General features: G+C 41.2%; 2 protein-coding genes across 4 annotated transcripts in view; both read right to left on the bottom strand.

Annotated features, from left to right (window-relative positions):
* Window positions 1-11946, bottom strand: part of paqr6 (progestin and adipoQ receptor family member VI) — a 40505-nt gene extending 28559 nt beyond the window's left edge. Inside the window, exon 1 of one of the 3 annotated variants that reach the window (XM_049582927.1) lies at window positions 11681-11946. In XM_049582927.1, the coding sequence (XP_049438884.1) occupies window positions 11681-11741 (61 nt within the window). In that variant the 5' untranslated portion in view covers window positions 11742-11946. Of the gene's footprint in view, window positions 1-5571; window positions 5727-11222; window positions 11388-11680 lie in introns of those variants that run through there. The other 2 variants (XM_049582930.1, XM_049582928.1) reach the window with 2 other exon arrangements.
* A 2361-nt stretch (window positions 11947-14307) lies between these two features.
* The window catches only part of smg5 (SMG5 nonsense mediated mRNA decay factor), a 29600-nt gene continuing 22086 nt past the window's right edge, over window positions 14308-21821 (bottom strand). The window contains exons 16-22 of the mRNA XM_049582909.1: window positions 21644-21802; window positions 21346-21405; window positions 20745-20904; window positions 19117-19207; window positions 18870-18944; window positions 18638-18776; window positions 14308-15489 (exon numbers count right to left, since the gene is read on the bottom strand). Of these exons, the coding sequence (XP_049438866.1) occupies window positions 15406-15489; window positions 18638-18776; window positions 18870-18944; window positions 19117-19207; window positions 20745-20904; window positions 21346-21405; window positions 21644-21802 (768 nt within the window). The 3' untranslated portion in view covers window positions 14308-15405. The remainder of the gene's footprint in view (window positions 15490-18637; window positions 18777-18869; window positions 18945-19116; window positions 19208-20744; window positions 20905-21345; window positions 21406-21643; window positions 21803-21821) is intronic.

The following is a 21821-nucleotide window of genomic DNA, read 5'->3' as shown; positions in this document are numbered from 1 at the left end:
AATACTTCGACAATCACTACTGATTAGTTCTTTAAAGTTAGTTATCAGGCATAAGTTCCACATAAGGGTGTCATGATATACCAGTACTGATGATAACCATGATGTTTAACAATGAAATGTTGATATCATGTTAATAAATCACATACAATAATATCATATAAATAGTCCGGTGCCTCTTAAATCATTTCTGTTTCTTTCCCTTCTTGTTTTATCTCCCTCCGTAAACACCATCTGGTTGCCTTTTCCTTTTCTACATTTATTAAGTGTATCTGCTCTTATTGTAAGACTTTATACAGTTATGGTTATAGACTAAACAAAGTTGAATTTGACTGACAGCATTATAATATTTCTTAGTTTAAAAAAAAAAAAAACCCAATTGGACAAGGTAATCATATAGTGAAAATCTGGTATTGTGCCAGTCCTAGTTTCAAAGGTTCCAGCTTGCAAAATGTGAATATTTTAGACTTAGGGCCTGCCCCAATACTAATATAGATTGGAGTTGACAGAAAGCTAACCAGCTATCTAACGTTACGGTCGTCAAGTTACATGTTAGCTAGCTAGCTAGCTCGTACTATCTGGCGTCTGTCATCTTTCCTGTTCTGCAAAATTGTGCACGCCAGCTAGTATAACTATGCTGCCTCGTAATGTTAGCTGGTTAGCTAGCTAGCTAGTTAGCAGAAGTCCCCTGTCGTACATATATTATTACTCTAATGGTACATTAGTAGCAAGCATAATAGAGTGTGCCAGGGCTGACGTCAAAACCCCGAAGATTAGCATCATGCTGGTTCCCGGAAGAGAAAGTGAATGTGATTTTTGCATTGCGTCTTGGAGTATGTCAGAAAATAAGCTCTGCGGCTAACACAAGTTAAAGGTTTTGTTCAGCGAGATAATCTTCACATATGAACACCTTTCATACCGCATTTGAAGCTTAAATGCGATTGCTAGAAATAAAACGCTAATGTTAGGCTTTAACGGACTACATGACTACTCCACGGTCGCATGACTTTTGACGTCACCGCCACTAAGCTTTCAACTGATTTCGGCCGCTTTATTTTAAAAACATTGTATAATGGGGAAATCGGAGTGTTTAAGCTAAATAAGAAGGTGTAATGGCGGACTGCCAGCCTGTTTAGGGGTGATGACGTTTAATGTCCCCGACAGGGTTTGTAGTCGTATTGAGCAACTTGTTAGCAACAGCCTTTTTTTACGACACGTAAAAGCTTCAAAATTCACAAGTAGGGTATTTACTGACGTGTTTTATGTTGTAGAACAAAACCTGAAACTCGCTTAAGCTTTTGTTAACCACAGACCCTATTTGAGGCATTTTACCAAAATCCCATTCAAAAAACGTATTGACTTTTAGACGAGAGAACCGGAAGTGCTAAAAGCGCTAACGGAGTTCCGGGTTCACTGACACACTCAATAGTAGGTAACGTTACCGTTGAGTTGTAGATGCCGGTTGGAAATGTAGATGGCTCGCGGCTTCCTGTTTAAAATAGTTACCTATGCGTGAATGTAACCGACGCGGTGACATACTGAGTGGTGTCCCAATTCGTAGGGAAAGATTTCAACCCCTACCCCTCGTTGCTTCATTTCGAGGGCCAAGGGAGAGTGGGCAAGGGCTAGGGGTAGGGCCAAGGGCTAAGGGGTAGTGGACAACGGGGGGTATTGGGCCTTAATTTCATTATCTATTATCAATTATTTTCTTCATTAAGCATTGGTTCACCTCCCAAAAAAGTTTAAAAAGCGTCCAAAACTCAGAGGTACCCTGTTCATTTTCAAAGAAACAAACATTCATATTTGAGATGCTGTAACTAGTAGGGGTATAAATCAAAAGTTTCACCACAACACCATATTATATCCATTCTCTGGACAACAACACAAAGTGTGCTGATATCAAAAAGTCTGCCACAATACAGTTACAATTCGATTCAATTCAATTCAGGGACAGATATGAGACAACATCAGTAAATATCCTCGTTATCTTTTTTCCTTGGCTGCTAACCATAATCTGACTGACACTTGGCCGCTAGCACTGTTTGAATGTTTACGAAGGAGGTGTGCTCGGATTGAAATGGTGACACAGATGTGCCGTGGGAATCTCACAATTTTTCACTTTGCATCAACAGTATTGGATCGTTGATCACTGAATAGATGTATCAATCCAGATCAATGTATCGTTATCGGCATTCTTCCTTAAAAAAATAAGTCAAATGATTAAACAGGTATTAAAATTGCTGCAGATTTGTCATTTCCATCAAGGCCCCCCTTTGGAAATAAGTGTTTTTAATCATGTTTATAAATGCTATCTACCAGGATTCTGTGTCATAAATCTTGCATCTGCGTCTTTCACATCTCCTCCTTCCCCACAAATTCACTACTTCCCTCTGACCAAGTGCTCGAGGTTACTTTAGTATGTGACAACTCATGGGGTAACCCTGTACACGGGAACATACACTTAACCTTGTCATGAGATGTGTTTTTTAACTTCCCTCTTTCAGCTTTGAGTCTGAAGTCATGCTGGAATGTCTTTTTCAGTGAAGGTGTTCCTCCTTGGTCACCCAATTCCTGGTATGTGTCTACATTTCACATGAAAGCACTGCTCAGGGTTATGTAACATTATGTGCTCCTACAGATCTCAGGGGATAACTGCAGGAACAAAGAGGTGACCGCTGCCTCCCCTGCACCATCAAAACAGTTCATATCCATTAAAATATCTTCACCTTTTCTTGTATTATTGGACCAGGTGTTTAATTCAAAACCAGTATCTGTGTTCTGTTAAGATGAAACCCACTTCTCAATACTATAATAACACTTTGAGTCAATGATGGGCATGTGACCGTTGGTACTTTTTGACAAATAAGACAGAACACAGTGTCAGATAGAAACCACTTTGAAGTCACAGCTGAACATGGTCATAAATTTAAGCAAGAGAGAAGTCTTGAGCAACTGTCTAGATGCGCTGTAGAGACATGTGCATGCTCCTACCCCCACCTCCCTGCTTCATTCCTCTATACATTACCTGCAACTGTCTGTCTGTCAGCACGTGAGCGAGTTTATCCATGTCCCACAAAAATATCCTGTTTTCAATCTCCAACTATACACTTAATTTTCTAATCTATTTTAATCAGCTGCAGTGAAAGAAAACAACAACTGGCTAGGTGTGCTGTAGAGACATGTGGATGCTCCTACCCCCACCTCACTGCTTCATTCCTCTATACAGTACCTGCAACTGACTGTCAGCACGTGAGCAAGTACCTGGGTATATGGACAGATGACAAGCTTTCATTTGATGTACATATTGCTGCTCTAGTTCAGAAGTTTAAAGTGAAGATTGGCTTTTATTTTAGCAATAATTCTTGTTTTACATTCAGTAATTGTGACATTTTGTATACACATGCAACCTCCTCCATTTTACGTAGCCTTGATTGAGTGTACCATGCGTCTATAGCCCCTTTTACACTGCCAGATTTTCGGCGAATGTTGGGCCATTTTGCCGTCAAGCTGCGAGTGTTTAGACACAGAGCCGGATCGTAAAGCTGATCCAAGGTGCCCAATTTTCCGCCTCGTAGAGTAATCATACTGGCGGAACCTTTTTGGTTTAAAAAGAACAAGGCGCCCTTCCACCACGGGAGGGGCTGTTGATGACTTCTGGGAGGAGCTTTTTACGACGACGCACGTGCGACCCACTGGCGGTGGATAAACAGGAAACAGCTGATAGCAGGAATGAACAGCTAGTAGCAAGAGGGAAATGCAAACCTGACAGATGCTGTAAAGATGAGCAGCTGGGGAGACAAGGAATTGCGCGCCCTCCTTGTCTCCTTGCCATTAACCGTCAGATGACAGGGACGGTGAAGGACGGGCCAACTTATGAGAGAATCGCAGAAGGACTGACCAGCCACGGCTTCCCTCTCACGTCACTGTTTACGTCACACGCTGAGCTACACGTTTTGTTACTTGCTCACGCCCCCCATTGCCCCGAAAAAGGCGCATTATGTATAAACAAAAGTAGGTAGGCGGCGTTTTGCTGCACTCCCCGATTTTGTTTTTATACTGCCAATGCTGAAAAAAGACTGATTGGGCTTTCCTGCAAATTTGCACAGTTCCTATTCAAAAAGGGTTTCTTACTCATCACTGCATTCTTTATGATTTGGTGGGATGGACGTCACTGACCACTTGCAGACAACAACACTGGTATATCTTCATCTATAAAGCAATATGGGGCAAACTCCCCGCCTACCTCTGCACCATTCTGTGTGTCAGCTCTGGTGGTTACCAGGTACGCTATTCCAAGTGGTTGCTTTTTAAAGTACGCCGGGTTTTAACAGATCTGGGGAAAACTGCATTCTCCTACTCTGCACCTTGGACATGGAACAACCTTCAAAAAGATTGAAAATTAAAAACACTTATATCCGTTGATGAATGTGGTGACAGAGACATGCGTGCCACTATGTTTGAATTGCTGTTTTGTATTATATGTTGTATCTGTTGCATTTTAAATGTGTTTGATTGGCTGCTACCTCGGCCAGGTCTTTTGTAAAAGAGATTTTCAATCTCAATGGGTTAAATAAAGGTTAAACACACGTCACACAAGAATGTCCTGTTTCTAATCTCCAACTATATGCTCAATTTCATACTTTCTTATCAGCTGCAGTGAAAGAAAACAACAACACTTGAGTGATTTTGCTTCAAATGCCAGTGAAGATTCTCAGTCTACCTCAGGTCATGGTAATCATAAGTGCTATATCGTAGGCAACTGGACTTGCTTGCGTTTCTTGAAGACGTTTCGCCTGTCATCCAAGAAGAAGAAGAACTGAGGAAGCTTCTTGGATGAAAACATCTTCAAGAAGCACAAGCAAGTCTGATTGCTTCCAATGGTTTCTCAGTTGAAATTTTACTCTATAAAATGTCAGGAAACAATCAGAGTACAAGGTGACATCTTTGAATGTCTTGTTTTGTCCGACCAATAGTCAAAACCCCAAAGAAATTCAGTTTACTACAAGATAAATCAGGAAAAAGCTGCAAATCCTTGCATAGGAGAAGGCAGAACTCTAATTTGTCAAAAAAAAAATGGATGCAACTCTGGAAGGTGACAAATGTTTGTGTTAATGGGTCCACCTACAAAACACATTCCCTTACTTATGCCCTGTTTGGGCTGCAAACTGAGGAAAAGAGGAGTTCAAGCCCATGTGGCAGCTGCTTACACTATGGAAAGATGGAAAACATCTCCAAACTGGAAAAAAATTGCAAGTGTATTTTCGCCTGGACACATCTCCAGAGCAACAATTAAGGAAAACACGCCAGTCACATGGAGCTAATTCTCAGGATGACTTGTCTCAATCTTTCAGCCCCGTGTGTGTGTGTGTGTGTGTGTGTGTTTTATGTTTCATTTTCCTTACTCTTTAAACAAGACTTCCCAGGAATTCCTTTGACACAAGCTTTAAAAAAACAAGTACACTGATGTGGAGACGGTGAAGACACAAGCAGCTTCACAAACTCAGCCTCAACAATGCAGCGAGGAAAAACATCTCCGCGTCTTTGTCACACAAACACTAGTTTTCATCGACTTACCGCGACCCTCGGACATGCGGAGGTTAAAGCTTTCCTCCAGTTTGTCTCCGTAAAAACGCAAAAAGCTCGCCGTGTGTGTGACAGCCTCGTCTGGGCGTCTGCTTCCTCTCCTCCTCTCCTGGTCGTCTCTCGGTTTTGTAATAGTGTCAGGTCTACAGCCTCTTTTGCTCCTCTTGTTCCGCGCGAGCCAGTAAGAGGCGCTGCTCGGTGCTCACGTGGATCACTGGAGCAACAACAACACGAGCCATGTGTGTGCAACGCCTGTGTGCGCGCGCGCTACTGGTGACAAGACAAGGGGTACATGTGGAAACATGTGGAAACGTTCATTTGATGAAACCAGTGGGGGAACAAGTATTCACATCCAAGATACTAGAACACAGTGGGAAAATATTCTGTTACAGGTCAAAGACCTGTGGTAAGTCTTACTAAAATAATAATTTTTTTTTTAAAAAAACCCAAACAATCATTTATTCTACCATACATTAGGCTACTTACTGTGTGGAAGTGTAGGGAAATACATATTAAAATTACAAATCCAATTTTCATACTTCAAAACAGAGCCGTAAGAATTGTGAACAAAACCTCATACAGAGAACCAAACTCATTAGCCTACTTATTAAACCAGGGGTGTCAAACATACCGCCGGGGGCCGGAATCAGCCCACCAAAGGGTCCAATCTGGCCCCCTAAATGACTTAGCACACCTAATATTGATGCAAATGTGAAGGCTAAAGCGGGATTTATATTTGTGCGCAGACCCTACGCCGTAGCCTACACCACTGTGAGTATTTATACTTGTGCAGTGGTGTGTCTGTGTCACTCTGCAGTTACACCAAAGACGGTGGATAAACCAAGACGGTCCACTGCCAGTCAGTTTCCTGTATCAGTGTCACGTGGGGTTTGCGGCCACCATGCCCCTTTAGGAGACTAACAGCAGGTCCTGAGTCCACTGACTTCAGTGGGAGAAATAAACGTGATTACAGATTATGGCCGATTCTTTCGCCCCATAGTCACGGAAGCAAATATTGGACCCATTTATCACAAGCTACATATCTTCAGAACATTCCGACACCACAATGGCAAATTTCAGACGGACAAATCAGGAGAAAATTTACTTTGTTCAAGACCAGTCTCTGTCTCAACAACACACTCTCGCGAGATCTGGCAACAGATATCTCCTCTCTGGTGCTGAAATCAGTGCAGTTTCACCAAAGATACTGGATTAAAAAAACATTTTTTCCAGCGGATATCTTAGTTACAACATGATTGAGCTAGCAAAGCAGTTTTGGGTTGCTATGTGTGGTATTTATTCAGTTTTTGGAAATCACGATGTCTAGAAAGCATCAGTGGCTGCAGCTGACAGGTACAGCTAACAGCAGCAGCAAAGCTAACATCAGGACGTCATCTGTTAAAAGCCTCCCGTTGTCGGATACGACATGAAACTACTCCAGTTAGCTCAATCATGTTGTAACTAAGACATCCGCTGGAAAAAATATTTTTTTCACGGACCGTTTATTTATTTAGCTTACAGCCAGTAAGTAATAGTAATCCAGTATCTTTGGTCACACCTCCAAAACACGAGTCAGCGGGTCAGGGTTTCTCAAGTGCTGTAAAATATAGTCGATTCAAAACACACATTAAACATGGCTTAATAGAGACAATTTCAAACACAAGTACACAAATCACCTTCTCTATAACTCTCAGCATTCACTGACACATTTTCCCCACAAAAACAACATGCTAATGTTTTTAGCACAAGCCTATGGCATTTTACATTGTATAAATTAGCCTAGCAGCTAGCGGAGTTTTACTCTATTCATATAAAACCAGGGACAACAGCAACATTTAAAAAAGGTAACATTACAAAATCCGGCTCCATTACAACTTTCAAGATTCACTGACAAAACAACTGTCTTATACTAAAGATGTTTTCCAAACAAATATAACATGCTAACGTTATTAGCACAAGTCTATGGCATTTTACATTGTGTAAATTAGCCTAGAGGCTAGTGGACTTTTCCTTTTCTCATATGAAGCCAAGGACAACAGCAACATTTAAAGAAGGTAACGTTACAAAATCCGTCTCCATTACAACTTTCAAGATTCACTGACAAAACAACTGTCTTATACTAAAGATGTTTTCCAAACAAATATAACATGCTAACGTTATTAGCACAAGTCTATGGCATTTTACATTGTGTAAATTAGCCTAGAGGCTAGTGGACTTTTCCTTTTCTCATATGAAGCCAAGGACAACAGCAACATTTAAAGAAGGTAACGTTACAAAATCCGGCTCCATTACAACTTTGAAGATTCACTGACAAAACAACTGTCTTATACTAAACACCAAATAAATATAACATGCTAACTTTATTAGCACAAGCCTATGGCATTTTGCATTGTATAAATTAGCCTAGCGACTAGCGGAGATTTCCTCTGCTCTTATGAAGCCAGGATAAATCACACACAAGACTTACAATGCTATTTTTGTGGAGGCTTTCTTATCTACACAATTTATTGTTCTTATCTGTGAAATTAAAGTAAATAAAAGCTTCGTTTCCACTGAGGGAAATGGTTTCAGCTGACAAACATAGATGGGGTCTGCGTCGCTGCGATGTGTAGGCCTAGTTACATTTCTGGGAAGGTTCTACGTTGATGCAAAGCCTACGCCATAAGTACGCCGTTGATTCAACACAGAAATATAAATTCTGCCTAAGAGGTGTCAGGTTTAAACAGTGAGTTGGTGCTTGATGTAAAATGCTGCCTTTCCACTGCGACCAGAATACAGCTCTCTGAAATAACAATAGACACTTACTGTGGTCATATTTAAAGATATTGAACAGCTTCAGTACAAAAGAATCTGTATCAGACTTCCATCTTAAAACTGTATTGGTGGAACCTTGCTGCTGAGGTACTGACAAAACTTCAGACTGTGAATAGGTTATAAGACAGAGGATGACTTAGCCTGCTTCTTCCATAGCTTCCACTTTAGTGGGAAATTATTTAAAAAAAAAAAGCACATGTAATAAAAGTGAGTAGCAGACTGACTGAATTTGGAAAAACTGAGACACTGTTGAATTTGCACATATTTTTCTGAGAATATCACGGGCATCGTCTGTTTTGTAAATGGATTTTCAGAATAAACTTCTTTACACTAAAAAAGGGAAAAATTTAAAGGTGTTTTTATTTATAGCTTAATATGTAATGGTTTTACTGGTCCGGCCCACTGGAGATTAAACTGGGCTGTTGTGGCTCCTAAACTAAAATGAGTTTGACACCCAAGTATTAAATTAAGTACTTATCCTCTGGGAACCATGAATGTCTGTCTGAAATATTTCAGCCTGGACCAAAGTGAAAGATGGACCTACAGACCATTATTTCCATCCTTAGAGCCACGGCACCAGCATGGCTAAACATACTGTAATGTCTCATGACCTGATGACCTCAATGACCCAGCCTGTGATGTCGCTCAATACAGGAAGTAACTCCCCATGTCTCAGCGAAACTGATTAAGCCTCTTGAATGACTAAATGTCCTCGAGATCACAAGAAGTCCAGTCGCCTCTGACTTATTTCTACGACATCACATGACTTCAAGGCATGAGAGCCTTCATATGAGCCAGCGGGGACACTCCTTTGTCCCTGCGCTGACCAGGGAGGACATCCTGTTTCATTCTGCACAACACAAACATCCAGTTTGTGTCAACACAACTTTCTATCTCATCAGGTCTCCTCTACATTTAGCCAAACCCAGAGCAGTGTAGTGTTAAAACAGTTGAGGGACACTACAGGTGTTTTAGCTCCAAGCATTCAATAAAAACACGAGAACACAGCAAACCTTCACCAGACTGCTTAGACTGTGTGCTTGGAGTTCACTGACCTCACCCGTCCCACTTCCCACTTCTAGAATATGTTTGCTTGGTCATCATTAGCTATAAATATCAAACTACAAGATCAGAACTGGACTTACTATGACTGAGGGAAGTGTGACACCATGCACTTCACTCACCAGTGAATTCATATTCCTGGCAAAACAAGTCATTGATTTTAAGTGCTGCATTTAAAAAAGCAAATAAAATCACTGTCAGAAACTGTATTAGTGTCCCAAACAAACAACACACCCTAACTTCCTGATCAGATCTATCTACATAGCAAAATACTGAGTTCCTACAATAGCAAACAATAGCAGGGTGTTTCCAATACAACCTCCTGTTGTGTGACATCAGCAAAATAACAACATCCCTGCTGTTCACAGCTTGTGAAATATATAGAGACTCAGGAGTAAGAGTCCATACTCATCTGAGAGGGGAGCAAACACAGCTGCTTTTACTTCTAGTGAGCTATCATTTAAAAGGCACCTTTTCAGTCGCTTGTAATGTTATTGTTTTAGTTATCTTCATTTTATCAGATTGTGTTGAACATATTCTTTTACTGTAAGGGACTTTTTATAGAGCTATACAAGTAAAGTTATTAATAATGTTAATAATATCACAAATAACTTACTCATGCCTAACATTGTGGAAGTACTTTGTTAAAAGTAGTAATATCACACTTTAAAAATACTCTATTACAGAAAAGAAAAAAGGTTTTACTGAAGTGATCAGCAAAACCAACATAAATGATCAATAGTAAAACTATTTATTATGCAGAATGGCCCCTCTGATTGTTATTGTTGGTCAATGTGAAGCTAACTAACCACACTATACACTGCTGGGTAATTACATTTATAGCAATGCATCATATTTTATGAGCCAATCATATGCACAGTAACAGAAACTCTAACTCTCAAATAAAGGCAGTACAGCAAAAAAAAAAAAAGAATAAATTAAAAAAAGAGAATAGAATAGAAAATAAAAAATAAAAAGTAAAAATAAACACAAAAAATATAAAAATAAATAATAAAAAATACAAAAATAAAAATAAATAATTAAAATAAAATAATATATATATATAAAAAATAAATTATAAAAAATACAAAAATAAAAATAGAATAAAAAATAAAAATAGATAAATAAATAAAAAGAAAAAGAAAAAGAACGAAAAGGGTGAAAAAGGGTGTCATTTTCTCTCTCAGTTGTGAAGTAAAGTAGTAGAATAGCAGAAAATGTAAAAACTCCAATAAAGTATAAGTACTTGAAATTATAATGAAATAGCAACAGTGTTAAAGTAAATGTGATTTGTACTTTGCACAACTGGAAATCACACACAGGTTAAAAAAAAAAAAAAGACAAAAAAATGCGAGAAAATAAACTAATATAAAAGTATTAGAAAAAAGCATGAAAAATTATTATTATAGCTATTGAAATAGTTATGGGCACCTGAGAATGGACATGCGCAAACAAAGCTTGACCCGTGATGCTGCGTTCAAACACTGAAAGCGTGCTCAATAAAAACTGCGCCACAGCACATGAGAGGTTCAATACCTAATCATATCAGCGTGTTTATTTCCAGGGAAGAAAACTTGGCAGTAATATCACCAAATTATTCGGAAGTACTATTTGGCACAGACGCGTTCAGTTCCTATAAATGGGAGTGACCTACAAGTAAAACCCCCCAGAGTCTCTTCAGGAGAGGAAGGGGTGTGACTCTAGACAACTCCAGACAGAGAAACTCTCAGTCACGGTGTGATGATGAAAACTATCGCAACACAAACCTGGTCTGACCTCTCAGCTTTACGCGTCCGGTGGGATCACTGCAGGGAGGGATTCCGAGGCGCGGGGAGGGGGGAACAATTGAGGACGTAATTTTCTGGGAATGTAAAAATCATAAATCCATAATTGTTCCAAAATCAGGGCCCGTCCCTATTGAACCAAACACGTTCCTCTGTACATTCCTGCAGTAACGGAATAAAAACACCACTAATGTCGAAATCCCACCCTCGGGGCAGAGACTTTTTTCCATTGGATGTGGCAAAGAAAAAAGCCTTGTTTTCCGCTGTCAGGAGACAAGGCAGAGAGGACAAGAGCTCCAGCATCATTAACATAAGAACAAACACGGATTGCATTAATTCTGGATGAAATTCATTGACATTTCTGAGAGATATTACGCAAGAAAATGATTAATAAGGCGCACATGTGAAGCCCAAACATGCGCAAAAGACAAGTTACTTACGTATGTACTCCAAGCAGGCGAGGCATTTCCCCACCGCGAGCACAGACCCCTGCATGGACATTTCTCACACAGATCACAGCCGCTTTGACTCAAGTTATAAACTAATGGGCTTTCTGTATGTTTAAATCCCTCATCCTGTCCCTGCAGCCCGCTGCGTCCTCTCTGAAGTCCCTGCAGCCCCACAGCTTCATGGGCTCACAGAAAGAGGATTGCCTTGGGTCAGTGAGGTTTCTAAACCCCCTTACCCAGCAGAAAAAACAGAAAAAAGGGGGGCAGCTCCGGTGCCAGCCGTCTTCTGTTGGAGTGGCACTGAACCCGCTGCCAGGGGATTGGTCATTCTGTGTGCTCGGTCAGTGGTGGGCATGGGGCCCAGGACAGAGGGGAACACAAGAGATGGAAGGGAGAGAAACAAAACAAAAAGAATGTCACATGGAGACCTAGTTTGAGAGAAGAGGCAGAAAGACCTCATAGTTGAAATGTCTCTGATTATTATTAACCCTCAGTGTAGAGCTTTGGTGTCTGAGAAGACTTCAGATTCACAGATCTGAGCTGGACTTCCAGGATGGTATTTGATGTCTCACTAGTACCTGAAAATAAGAGTTTTCGTTACCTTAGAATGAGCTGTTTGTATCTACATAGGGGGTGTTTCTTAAAGGCAAGGAAGGATCCTTGAATTGCTGAATTTCAAGGATGGTACATCATCAAATCCAGCCTCAGGGCTGTTCCAATGTCAAGGATCCTTCAAATTCTGCCAAGGACAGGAAGTGTTTCTCAAAGTCATGGAAGGATCCTGAAACGGACCAATTTCAAGGAGGCTACGTCATTGAACCTTGCCGAAGGACTGTTCCAATGCTAAGGATCCTTCAAATTCTACCAAGGACAGTTCTTCATTCAGAGAATTTTAAAGGATACATGTGTACCCACAATTCTTTGCACACGATTTGCTAGATGTGAAGGCACGGCATCTTCAGGATTTAGATAAATATGTCATTTATTTGGATTCATATCTCCAGGCATTGACAGAAACCTCATCATTTCCACTTTCCAATGTGTCCACTGCCACATAATGAGATTTTTAAAACACCATGATTAAGAAATAAAAGTTTGTAATCATTTACAGCCGCGATAGAGTGCAAGGTGCCACAAAAGTTTCATGAGTCTACCTGTTTATTTTTTAAAATATAATCCAAAAAATATTCTTCCTAAAAGTCACATGACTCTGAAACTACTGTCTACATTTGTTCAAACTGTACAACATCATTAGAGAGTGCCAAAATTATCACAATAATCTGAAAACCCCTCAGTCTGCTAAGGGTTAATGACACACACCTGGGGACACTCTGTTCCAGTGTGTGTTCACCAAATGCTAGGAAGGACTCTTGCCTTGCCTCTAGAGGATCCTTCCTTGGGAGGACCCGTTCTCCCAAGGAAGGATGCTTGACTTTGAGAAACACCCCAAGTGGGTGGATCTACATCTATGGAGATTACCATGTTTCTACAGTAGCTCAGAATGGACAAACCAAACTGGCTCTAGATGGGGCAATATGCATTCTCGCGTCGGTCCTGTAGTAAGCAGCCCCTTTGACAAGAGCGTTGCAGAAGCACAGATTTTTTAATGTCAGACTGCTTCATTCAGCGTTTTAATCGGTTTAAATCAGCAGGTCTGTTTGTTTTGGAGAGGAAGAGACCTCTGCAGATAATTCGGCTCATGATAAAAATCTCCTGAACGTCTTGATCTAATGTTATTGGAGAAAAAGGTGAGCACATTAGCAGGGGCTGGGATAGAGGCCTGTCAGGCTTTCATGTATTTACCCAGATGTGAACCCAAGCTGTGACAAATGTTCTCTTATTCACATGTATTCAACGTGTCTGAGCCTTGAAAAATACTCTAAGGATGTTTTCCAAACCTTATCCTCAACTTTGACCTGCAACCTAACTCTCTGGTCACCCTCTTTGGTATACCCGACTCCAATCCAACGCCGTAAACTGTCTTTTGCCTTTGTGGCAGTTGGATGGAGGGGTGCTGGCTGAGGGCCATTATGTCCCGCCTTAATCTTGAAAAGATGCACTACTCAATTTGTAACTCAGGTAACAAATCCCAGAAAGTTTGGGGCCCCATCAAAGTACCCCATCATTCTGAACCTGCCGCTTACATATTGAGCCTGACTTAGAGGAGATGGAGGACCGTCCTATTGACGATATTCCGGCTGTGGATTGTGTTAGATCTCATACTTTGTTCCTGTCATATGCTTTAAGTTTGATACCTGTTGAGAATATGCATTATGCTAACCAGCTTTAATTGATTTCTGGCTGGTAATTTTCTGCCGAGTGGTCAGATGCTACAGAGAAATGATAAGAAGAAGAGAGAAGTCATCATGTTATACGAGTTTCTTTTTATTGTTCAATGCATGGCCACACACATATACTGGTTTTCTTTTGCACTGTGCATGATGGGACAGTCACTATGGAAATGGTGATGTAGATGGGATACATTTTAGGAGTTTACAGGGGTCCAAACACAACCCACATTCCTCTGGGAAAGTCAGTTGGCCCCTTTTTCTTCTGAGCCTCTTCGATGACTAGCTACAACATGAGGCTAATCAGCTTCTAGCTCCCTCTAACATGACACCTTGATAAATAAATTCTGGATTATACTTTTTTTTTTTTTTTTTTTTTTACTTTTCAGAACTAAAGGATTTGTTCAGTGGATCAACGCACGACAACAACCCCTTCCCTTTCCCTTAAACATTCTTGCATATCTTATTCAGATTTAGCTTACAAAAAGCAAAATAAACAACATTTGGGTACAAAAATAAAATCCAAATTAAAACTTTTAACAGGGTCGACACCTGTTTTTGTGTTTTTTTTTCCTTTTCTCTTCTCGTACAGAGATAGCACAATACATAAGTCACTGGTCACAAAAGTACACCGCAAATAAAGAAAAACAAAACCAAAAAAAAAAAAAAAAAAAAAAAAAAAGCCACAGAGGAATAGAAACCGATCCCGGAGAAGTGTACATTTGTTTTCCTCAACCTTTCCTAGAGGCCTGTGAGCTATGAGACGCCTGGCTTGTTTTGTAGGGCTGGAAGCCTCGGGTGTCAGGTGGACAGAGTGTTGTCTCTAAGTTGTCTTCATACACCCTCGACTTTCCATAAACGCAGTCCTACCAGACGTGACATTCTTTACCCTGTTTCTCAGATACAGACTGAAGGGAAAGGGAAGGAGGGAACGGAAATCCAAACCACTGCTCTAAACATCTATATGGTTTCATCTGAGCGTGAATGTGTTTATGTGTGTGTGTGTGCGGTTTCTCTCTCGACACGGATGTACTCGTTTGCTAACATATACAGTGTATTCCTGGTTAGGGTGTGAACCAGGGGCACTTAAAAGTCGTGTAGCGTTCCCCCACCGTTTCCGCACCCCGACCACTGGGGGTCACTCTTTATGTTTAGGATTGGGAGGTGGGAGATCTGCTCTTTCTTATAGCGCCGTTTCGCCCGCATTTCTCTTCTGATGTTTTTTGTTTTTTTTTTACTCCACTGTTTTAACTTTTCCACCCCTCTAAGCTTTAACTCTTTCCTTCGATTCCTTCTTTCTTTTGAGTTGGTTTTTGCCTTTGGAGACGCAGATACACACAGAGCAAAAGAGTGGGAGAGAGAGAGAGGGAGCGAGTGTTGTGATCGATCAGCTGTTCGCAGCGACGACAGCTGCCCCCGTTTGACCTCTCAGCCGATCTCCTTCCACTGCCGGTAGAACTCCACGACGTTCTTTAGCTCCATGCCTGCCGAGCCTGCCGCCTGGATCGCCGACTGGGAGGGAAAAACAAACAGACATGCAAATTAATACAAAACATGAGATAACAAACCCAGTCTTTTACATAAAGTACAGCTGATACAAATGTTGCTCTAACAAACATCTGTTGAAAACAAAGAAAACTGTCATATCTAATGGCTACAATCTTAAAGCCACCAGGGTATCAGTCTGCTTCAAGACAGGCAAGGCTGTGTGTTAACTTTGTTTGCATGTAGCACTGATATTACACAGGTTGAAGGTTTTGTAGTTTTGTAGATAATAGCACAAATATAAAACTATCAAGTCAATCCACTGTAGTTTGAGATTATTCAAATACTGTGTTACGGGATTTCAAAAAGTCATTTTCCATAACCTTTCAAAAATAGTACAGTATATGGTATATATACTTCAATATAGTGCTGCAAAGAATGCACATACTCTTTTAAATATATTTATTTATCTTTATTATTTATACACATAGCATGGACGTGGGGAGTAGGGTTGCTGAGGACCCCATCACCAGGTATTATCCAGTCACTAGTGGGGTAGCACACCCAAATCAAAAGTGATAACTGAATTTAAGGAATTCAATTGTGCTGTTGAAGTCAATAGGTTAGTTGGAAACTATGTCAATATGGAGAGTTAAGGGATCGCATACTGATAAACTATGCTTTTCCCCCCTTATATTACAGTTCTTCTTCTTCTTCTTCTTTCGGCTGTTCCCTTTAAGGTGCGGACACACCAAACCGACATCAAGGAACTAGCGGCGACGAAAGCCAACTGTTGCGTTGTCTACATCGCCTCACGTTGCCTTGTATCAGTTGCATTTGAACACACTACACAGACTACATCCGACAGCCAAGTAGCACGTAAGTTCTGCGCCTGCGTGAGAGAGCGTGGAGTGAGAAAGTGGTACATCCTGTCATCCAAAGGGTTTCCTATCTGTGCAGCGGAGCAAAACGGCGAGCCAGGGCTAGCTCAGAGACTAGCAGAGGCTAACTGGCTGTGCTTCCCTCCGGTCATGCTGTGGCTAACGCTCTGCTAGCCGCTCCCAGCTAGCTCCGGTTTGTTATTCAGGTTAAAGTGGGAAGAAGCAGCGGATTTGTCGGGCAGCTGAGTGAAGTGGAGCCTGAGGAGGAAGCACCGGTTAGCCCCGAGTTCACTACGGGCAGATTCACTCACTACAGGGGCGAGGAAATAAAACCTGAACAGCCAATCAGAGTGATCTCTCACCGACAAGCTCTGCCGCTGATTCAACATGTTCAATCGGCTGAAAAGCCGCCAACGCCGAAGGGCCGATGGTGCGGGATACACCACAAAAACTGGGGCGATAGACACTCACCGATGGCCCGACTTTGGTCGACGGCCGACCGTCGGCTTGGTGTGTCAGGGCCTCTAACCCTATCCTCTACATCCTCTTTTCTCACACCAACTGACTTCATGTCCTCTTTCACTACATCCATAAATCTCCTCTTTGGTCTTCCTCGAGGCCTCTTGCCTGGCAGTTCCAGCCTCTGCATCCCTCCAGACCATCTCAGTCTGGCCTCTCTGACTTTATCTCCAAAACATCTAACATGAGCTGTCCCTCTGATGCACTCTTTCCTCGTCACTCCCAAAGTGACGAGGAAAGAGTGCATCAGAGGGACAACATCTTCGTCTTTGCTATCTCCAGCTCTGCCTCCTGTCTTTTCCTCAGTGCCGCTGTCTCCAAATCAAACAACATCGCTGGTCTCACCACTGTCTTGTACACCTTTCCTTTAAATCTTGCTGCTCCTCTTCTATAACAAATCACGCCTGAAACTGCTTGCATACTTTTCTTCACCTCTTTTTCCGCACTCTCCGTCACTCTGGACTGTTGACCCTACGTACTTAAAATCCTCCACCTTCTTTATTTTACAGTTAATATTATTAATTATCTGATGTGCAGAGATTAATACCAGCACAGTTAACATTTTGAGTTCCACAACAATCCTGTTTTAAGGATTGTCTAAGAACACCCTGAAAGATGTGACCCACCCCTGTCATAACCTGTTCTCTCTGTTACCCTCCGGGAGGCGCTGCAGAGCACTCAAAGCTCAGACCTCGAGACTGAAAGACAGTTTTTATCCGAGAACCATCACTTAAATGAACAGATCAAACACTGCCCCACCATTGTGTCGTGAACTATATTGTGAATCAAACATGCAATAATGAGTCAACTAGTGCCATACTTATTTTAATGTTACCATTATTATTTTATTTTATTAATATATTTAGGGATTTGGGATGATTGTATACGTGAAAGTGTTGTGTATTTAATACTGTCTATTTTCTGTATTTCAGGTACGGCACAGCAAATTTCGTTGTACTCCTTGTGCAATGACAGTAAAGTCTATTCTTGTGTATCTATCTATCTATCTATCTATCTATATATATATATATATATATATATACACGTGTTAGACACTTCATTGTTCTTTGAATAGGCTGGTTGTCCTTTTCCTTAGAAAGACAAATATACAGCTTTAATTTGAAGGGGTTTATTGATTGTAAGGAGCAAAACATTTACTGGAAACAAGTCTTCTCATGTCTAGGGGAGACCAATGGGCCTTTTTATCGAGATATCATGAGGTGAGAGTTCAAGAGGCCCCTTTGAAAATGGCCATGCCAGTTGTTTCCTCACCAAAATGTACCCTAACTTTGGAGCTTTATTTAGCCTCTTTCCCGACAAGCTAAACTCACATGAGACATCACCAATAGATGTCTTAAGTTGTCTGGTTTCACAAGATACCACTACCTTTGCTTGCTAGCTTACAAATGAGCATGCCACAGCCTCTTAAAGACAGCAATGCTGGCCTCCAATTATTTTTGCCAGGGAGGCCAGTTGGGGGGCCAGCGATTGCATCAGGGTGGCCAATGCCCCCCACCTTTGGGGTGCCACAGGGTCCAGCGCAGGTAGAATGCACATCAGCAGGTTTGCATTACATACAGTAACAGTACGTCTGGCATATAAAACGACTGTACCATCGCTGCACTGCATTTAATGAACAAATCTATTGCCTGCATTCAGACGCCGTCTCATCGTTGCATGATAGATAACAACTCCCAAGTAGAAGACATTTATGCTCTTCATTAACAGTACTACATACAGATATATCTATATTCCTTATACAGCGAGTGACTGACCTTCATTGCTGCTGACTGAGTGCAAAGCTCATCCACTTGATGGCCCGTAAGAATGGTCACCATGCCGGCTGTATCTTCGTCTCCGTTGCTCTGGGAGACTGTTAGCTGACGACAGCTGTCCACCATCTTGTATAAATGCCTGGAAATAAAAAAAAAAGCATACCAATCAAAATAGAAGCCACACTCATCTAGTGAGTATTCTAGAAGACAAATGGAGGAGAGCATAGTTTACCAGGCTTCGATGTCCTGACGTTTCAGTTTATCTCTTTCAAAACTTCGACCAGACTCCTTTTGGCAGCGTATGTACCTACAGAGGGATGTGATACAGAATATTTAAGAAATCCTTAAAAATAAGCTGTGCGGTAAAATTGATGTTTGAGTTCAACATATCAGGAAATAAAAAACTATTTCACAACCAATTCAAAAAAAGTGCAGCGAGCAACTATATCAGTTGCTACACATGAAATACAAACACCCACCTGTTGCCTTTGCGAAATTCGGACTCCAGGAAGCGAATGCCGTCCCTTGCACCAGCATTCTCCTTCTTCAACCTGTCGAGTCCATCGATCACTATAAACACAGAAATAGTTTGGATTAAGTACCTGAGCAGCCATGTCAGCAACAGACGTTTGAATTTGAGTCAGAAACCGACTTTTTGAAAAGACAGAGAATTATGTTACGTCGTAATGTGTTCAAATTGGCACATTTACCTTTACTGGACTATCCATCTACCTGTTCAGTTTCATTGTCCTAGATAACAGCTTGGGACATTATGTGAATCAAGTGTCTTCAAACCAGAGCTGTCACCAGGGCTGCAGCTAATCACTTATCCATTAATCTACATTTTTTTCCTATTGAAAATGAATTGTTTACGTCTATAAAATCTCAAAGAAACTGTGAAAAATGTCCATCACAGGTTAATGGTGGCATCTTTTAATAGCTTCTGTCCGAATCAATCACCAATCACCTGCAATTAATTGTTTCAGCACTGACACATGTCTGCTATAATTTTTTTGCGAATTAAAACAGCAAAGTACAATTAAGTGTGAAATACAACTCAATACATGCATCAAACATTAAACAAGAATCATTTATCTGGGACAAGACACGAAAAGTGACAGGGAGCTAAAACAAACAGAAATGAGATGGATTATTAGGTTGAAGCCACTTCATTTCATAAAATACTTTTGGACATAAAATGCACTTGATAACATTAAAATCTGAGGCTGAATGTCTAGAACAACAACTCCCTTGTTTGGCAATACACTTGTGTCTAAATATGTGTTTCTGCAGGGTTCCCAAATGTAAATTTAAGACTTTTTCAAGACATTTTCAATACCACACAGAATGTAATTTAATACCTGTTGGTGATGGAAAATCTAGGAATAAAATGACCTAGAATTCTTTATTGTTAAAATTCTTTATTCCCGTAACTTCCTTGCAGTGTGTTTCAGTAACTCCTCTGATTAATTAAATTAACGTGACCTGGATCACCATAAGTGGCAGGAAACGGACAGCTGTGTTAACCACTTTAGAATGACTGAAGAATTTGCTAAAATAGAAACTTGACCATTATGAGACGATGAGCTCTCTAGCTATTGGAGCAAGCAGTGTTGACACTGTTTGTTACAGGTCTGATGGTGCTAACTGAAAGTCTTGCAGCACAATCCACTGTCACAACAATCCCACTGAGACTTTAGAGGTGTATGACGTCTCCCAAAAGCCCACAGTCGGATACAAATATATATTGTTATTATTATCATGGTCTATGTAAGGCTTGTGTAAGTTAAATTTAAGATTTTTTTAAGGCCTTTTTATGAGGAAACCGAGTTCAGTGTTTTAAAGACTATTTAAAACCTGCAGATACCCTTTAAAGTTGCATATATTCTTCTGTTTCTGACTGGGAAAGTCAAATGTAGTCTTATAATAAAGTAGCAGTCTGTCTTCTGTTTTGCATGATTGTACCTCTCTCCAGTAGAGTCAGAGAACATGAAAAGCGTCCCTGTAAATCACTGAGTCTAGCATGTTTAATACACTATACAAAAGGGGCCTGAACACAACGCAACACGCTGCTCGGGACAGACAGAGAATGAGGCGGTGCACTGACCTGTCCGTGGGATGATGATGATGAAGCAGCCGCTGCCGGCCAGCTGCCGGATGAGATTCAGATGCTGGCAGAGAGCCGCTGTGTCTGGCACCAGGTAGGGAGACATGGATGACTGGGCTTTAGGCTGCTGAAGGCTGCCCTCTAGCTGCGACACCTCCAACTGCAGGAATAGACAGGAAATGAGCTGATAAGATGGAATTCATGCAGGATGTATTGTGTGGATTTCATGGTCACAGGAATATGATTTAACTACCTGAGGGTTCCTATAATGTTTGCACTACCTCCTTTACATGATTCTGGTGAGACTTCAGTGAGATTTTCATGGATGTCAGCTGGTTCATGTTAATGTCAGCTGAACTATATGCCTCCTAGCAACATTATGTTTCCCAAAGTGGATCTTAAACTCAAAAAAAAAAAAAGTCATGCAAATCATTCTCTGCATCCACAAAAACACACAGAAACATTTTTTACATTTTCTATCTCTCTAACTCTGCTCTTTCGGCGGTGATGACTGTGTCAGCACACAGCTCTGTCTATGCTGTATCACTGGGAAACACAGACAGGGTAAACACTCAGTGGAAAGAGCGATAATATTAAAAACCTGTAGTCGAAGCTGGGCCATATCCCTCATCAAGCGATTTCGACGAGCCTCCTCTTCAGCCTGGACAAACACAGATAAAGACAGGAGAGTCAACATCAAAAGGGACGGCTGCTTTGCTCAAAACTAAAAACCATTTTGATTCCAGGTCATTAATGAAGCATTCTTCACATTTATTTAGTTCAACAGTTACACAACAACACACTTGTAACGGTCTAGACACCACGCAGGATAATGAGACTTGACTGAATGCAGGCCCCCCTGTGGTTCTTCTTCCTTGTTCTGTTCAGACGTCACTCACCATTCGGAACTGGGCCTTCGCCTGCTGCACCAGATTATCCTGCTCGGATTGGCTGATACTGGTGAAGATGCCCGCCTCCGGGTTGAAGTGCAGCACGTTGCCCTGGAGATTTGTCAGGAAGTGGCCAAAACTGCGAATGCAACACACTCGCACCACACACTGGAGGAGAGAGAAGAAG

This window comes from Epinephelus fuscoguttatus, linkage group LG8 (assembly GCF_011397635.1).
Source record: "Epinephelus fuscoguttatus linkage group LG8, E.fuscoguttatus.final_Chr_v1".
NCBI classification, from domain to species: domain Eukaryota; kingdom Metazoa; phylum Chordata; class Actinopteri; order Perciformes; family Serranidae; genus Epinephelus; species Epinephelus fuscoguttatus.
Note: the sequence above shows the minus strand (reverse complement) of the source record. Positions and strands in the feature narration are given on the sequence as shown.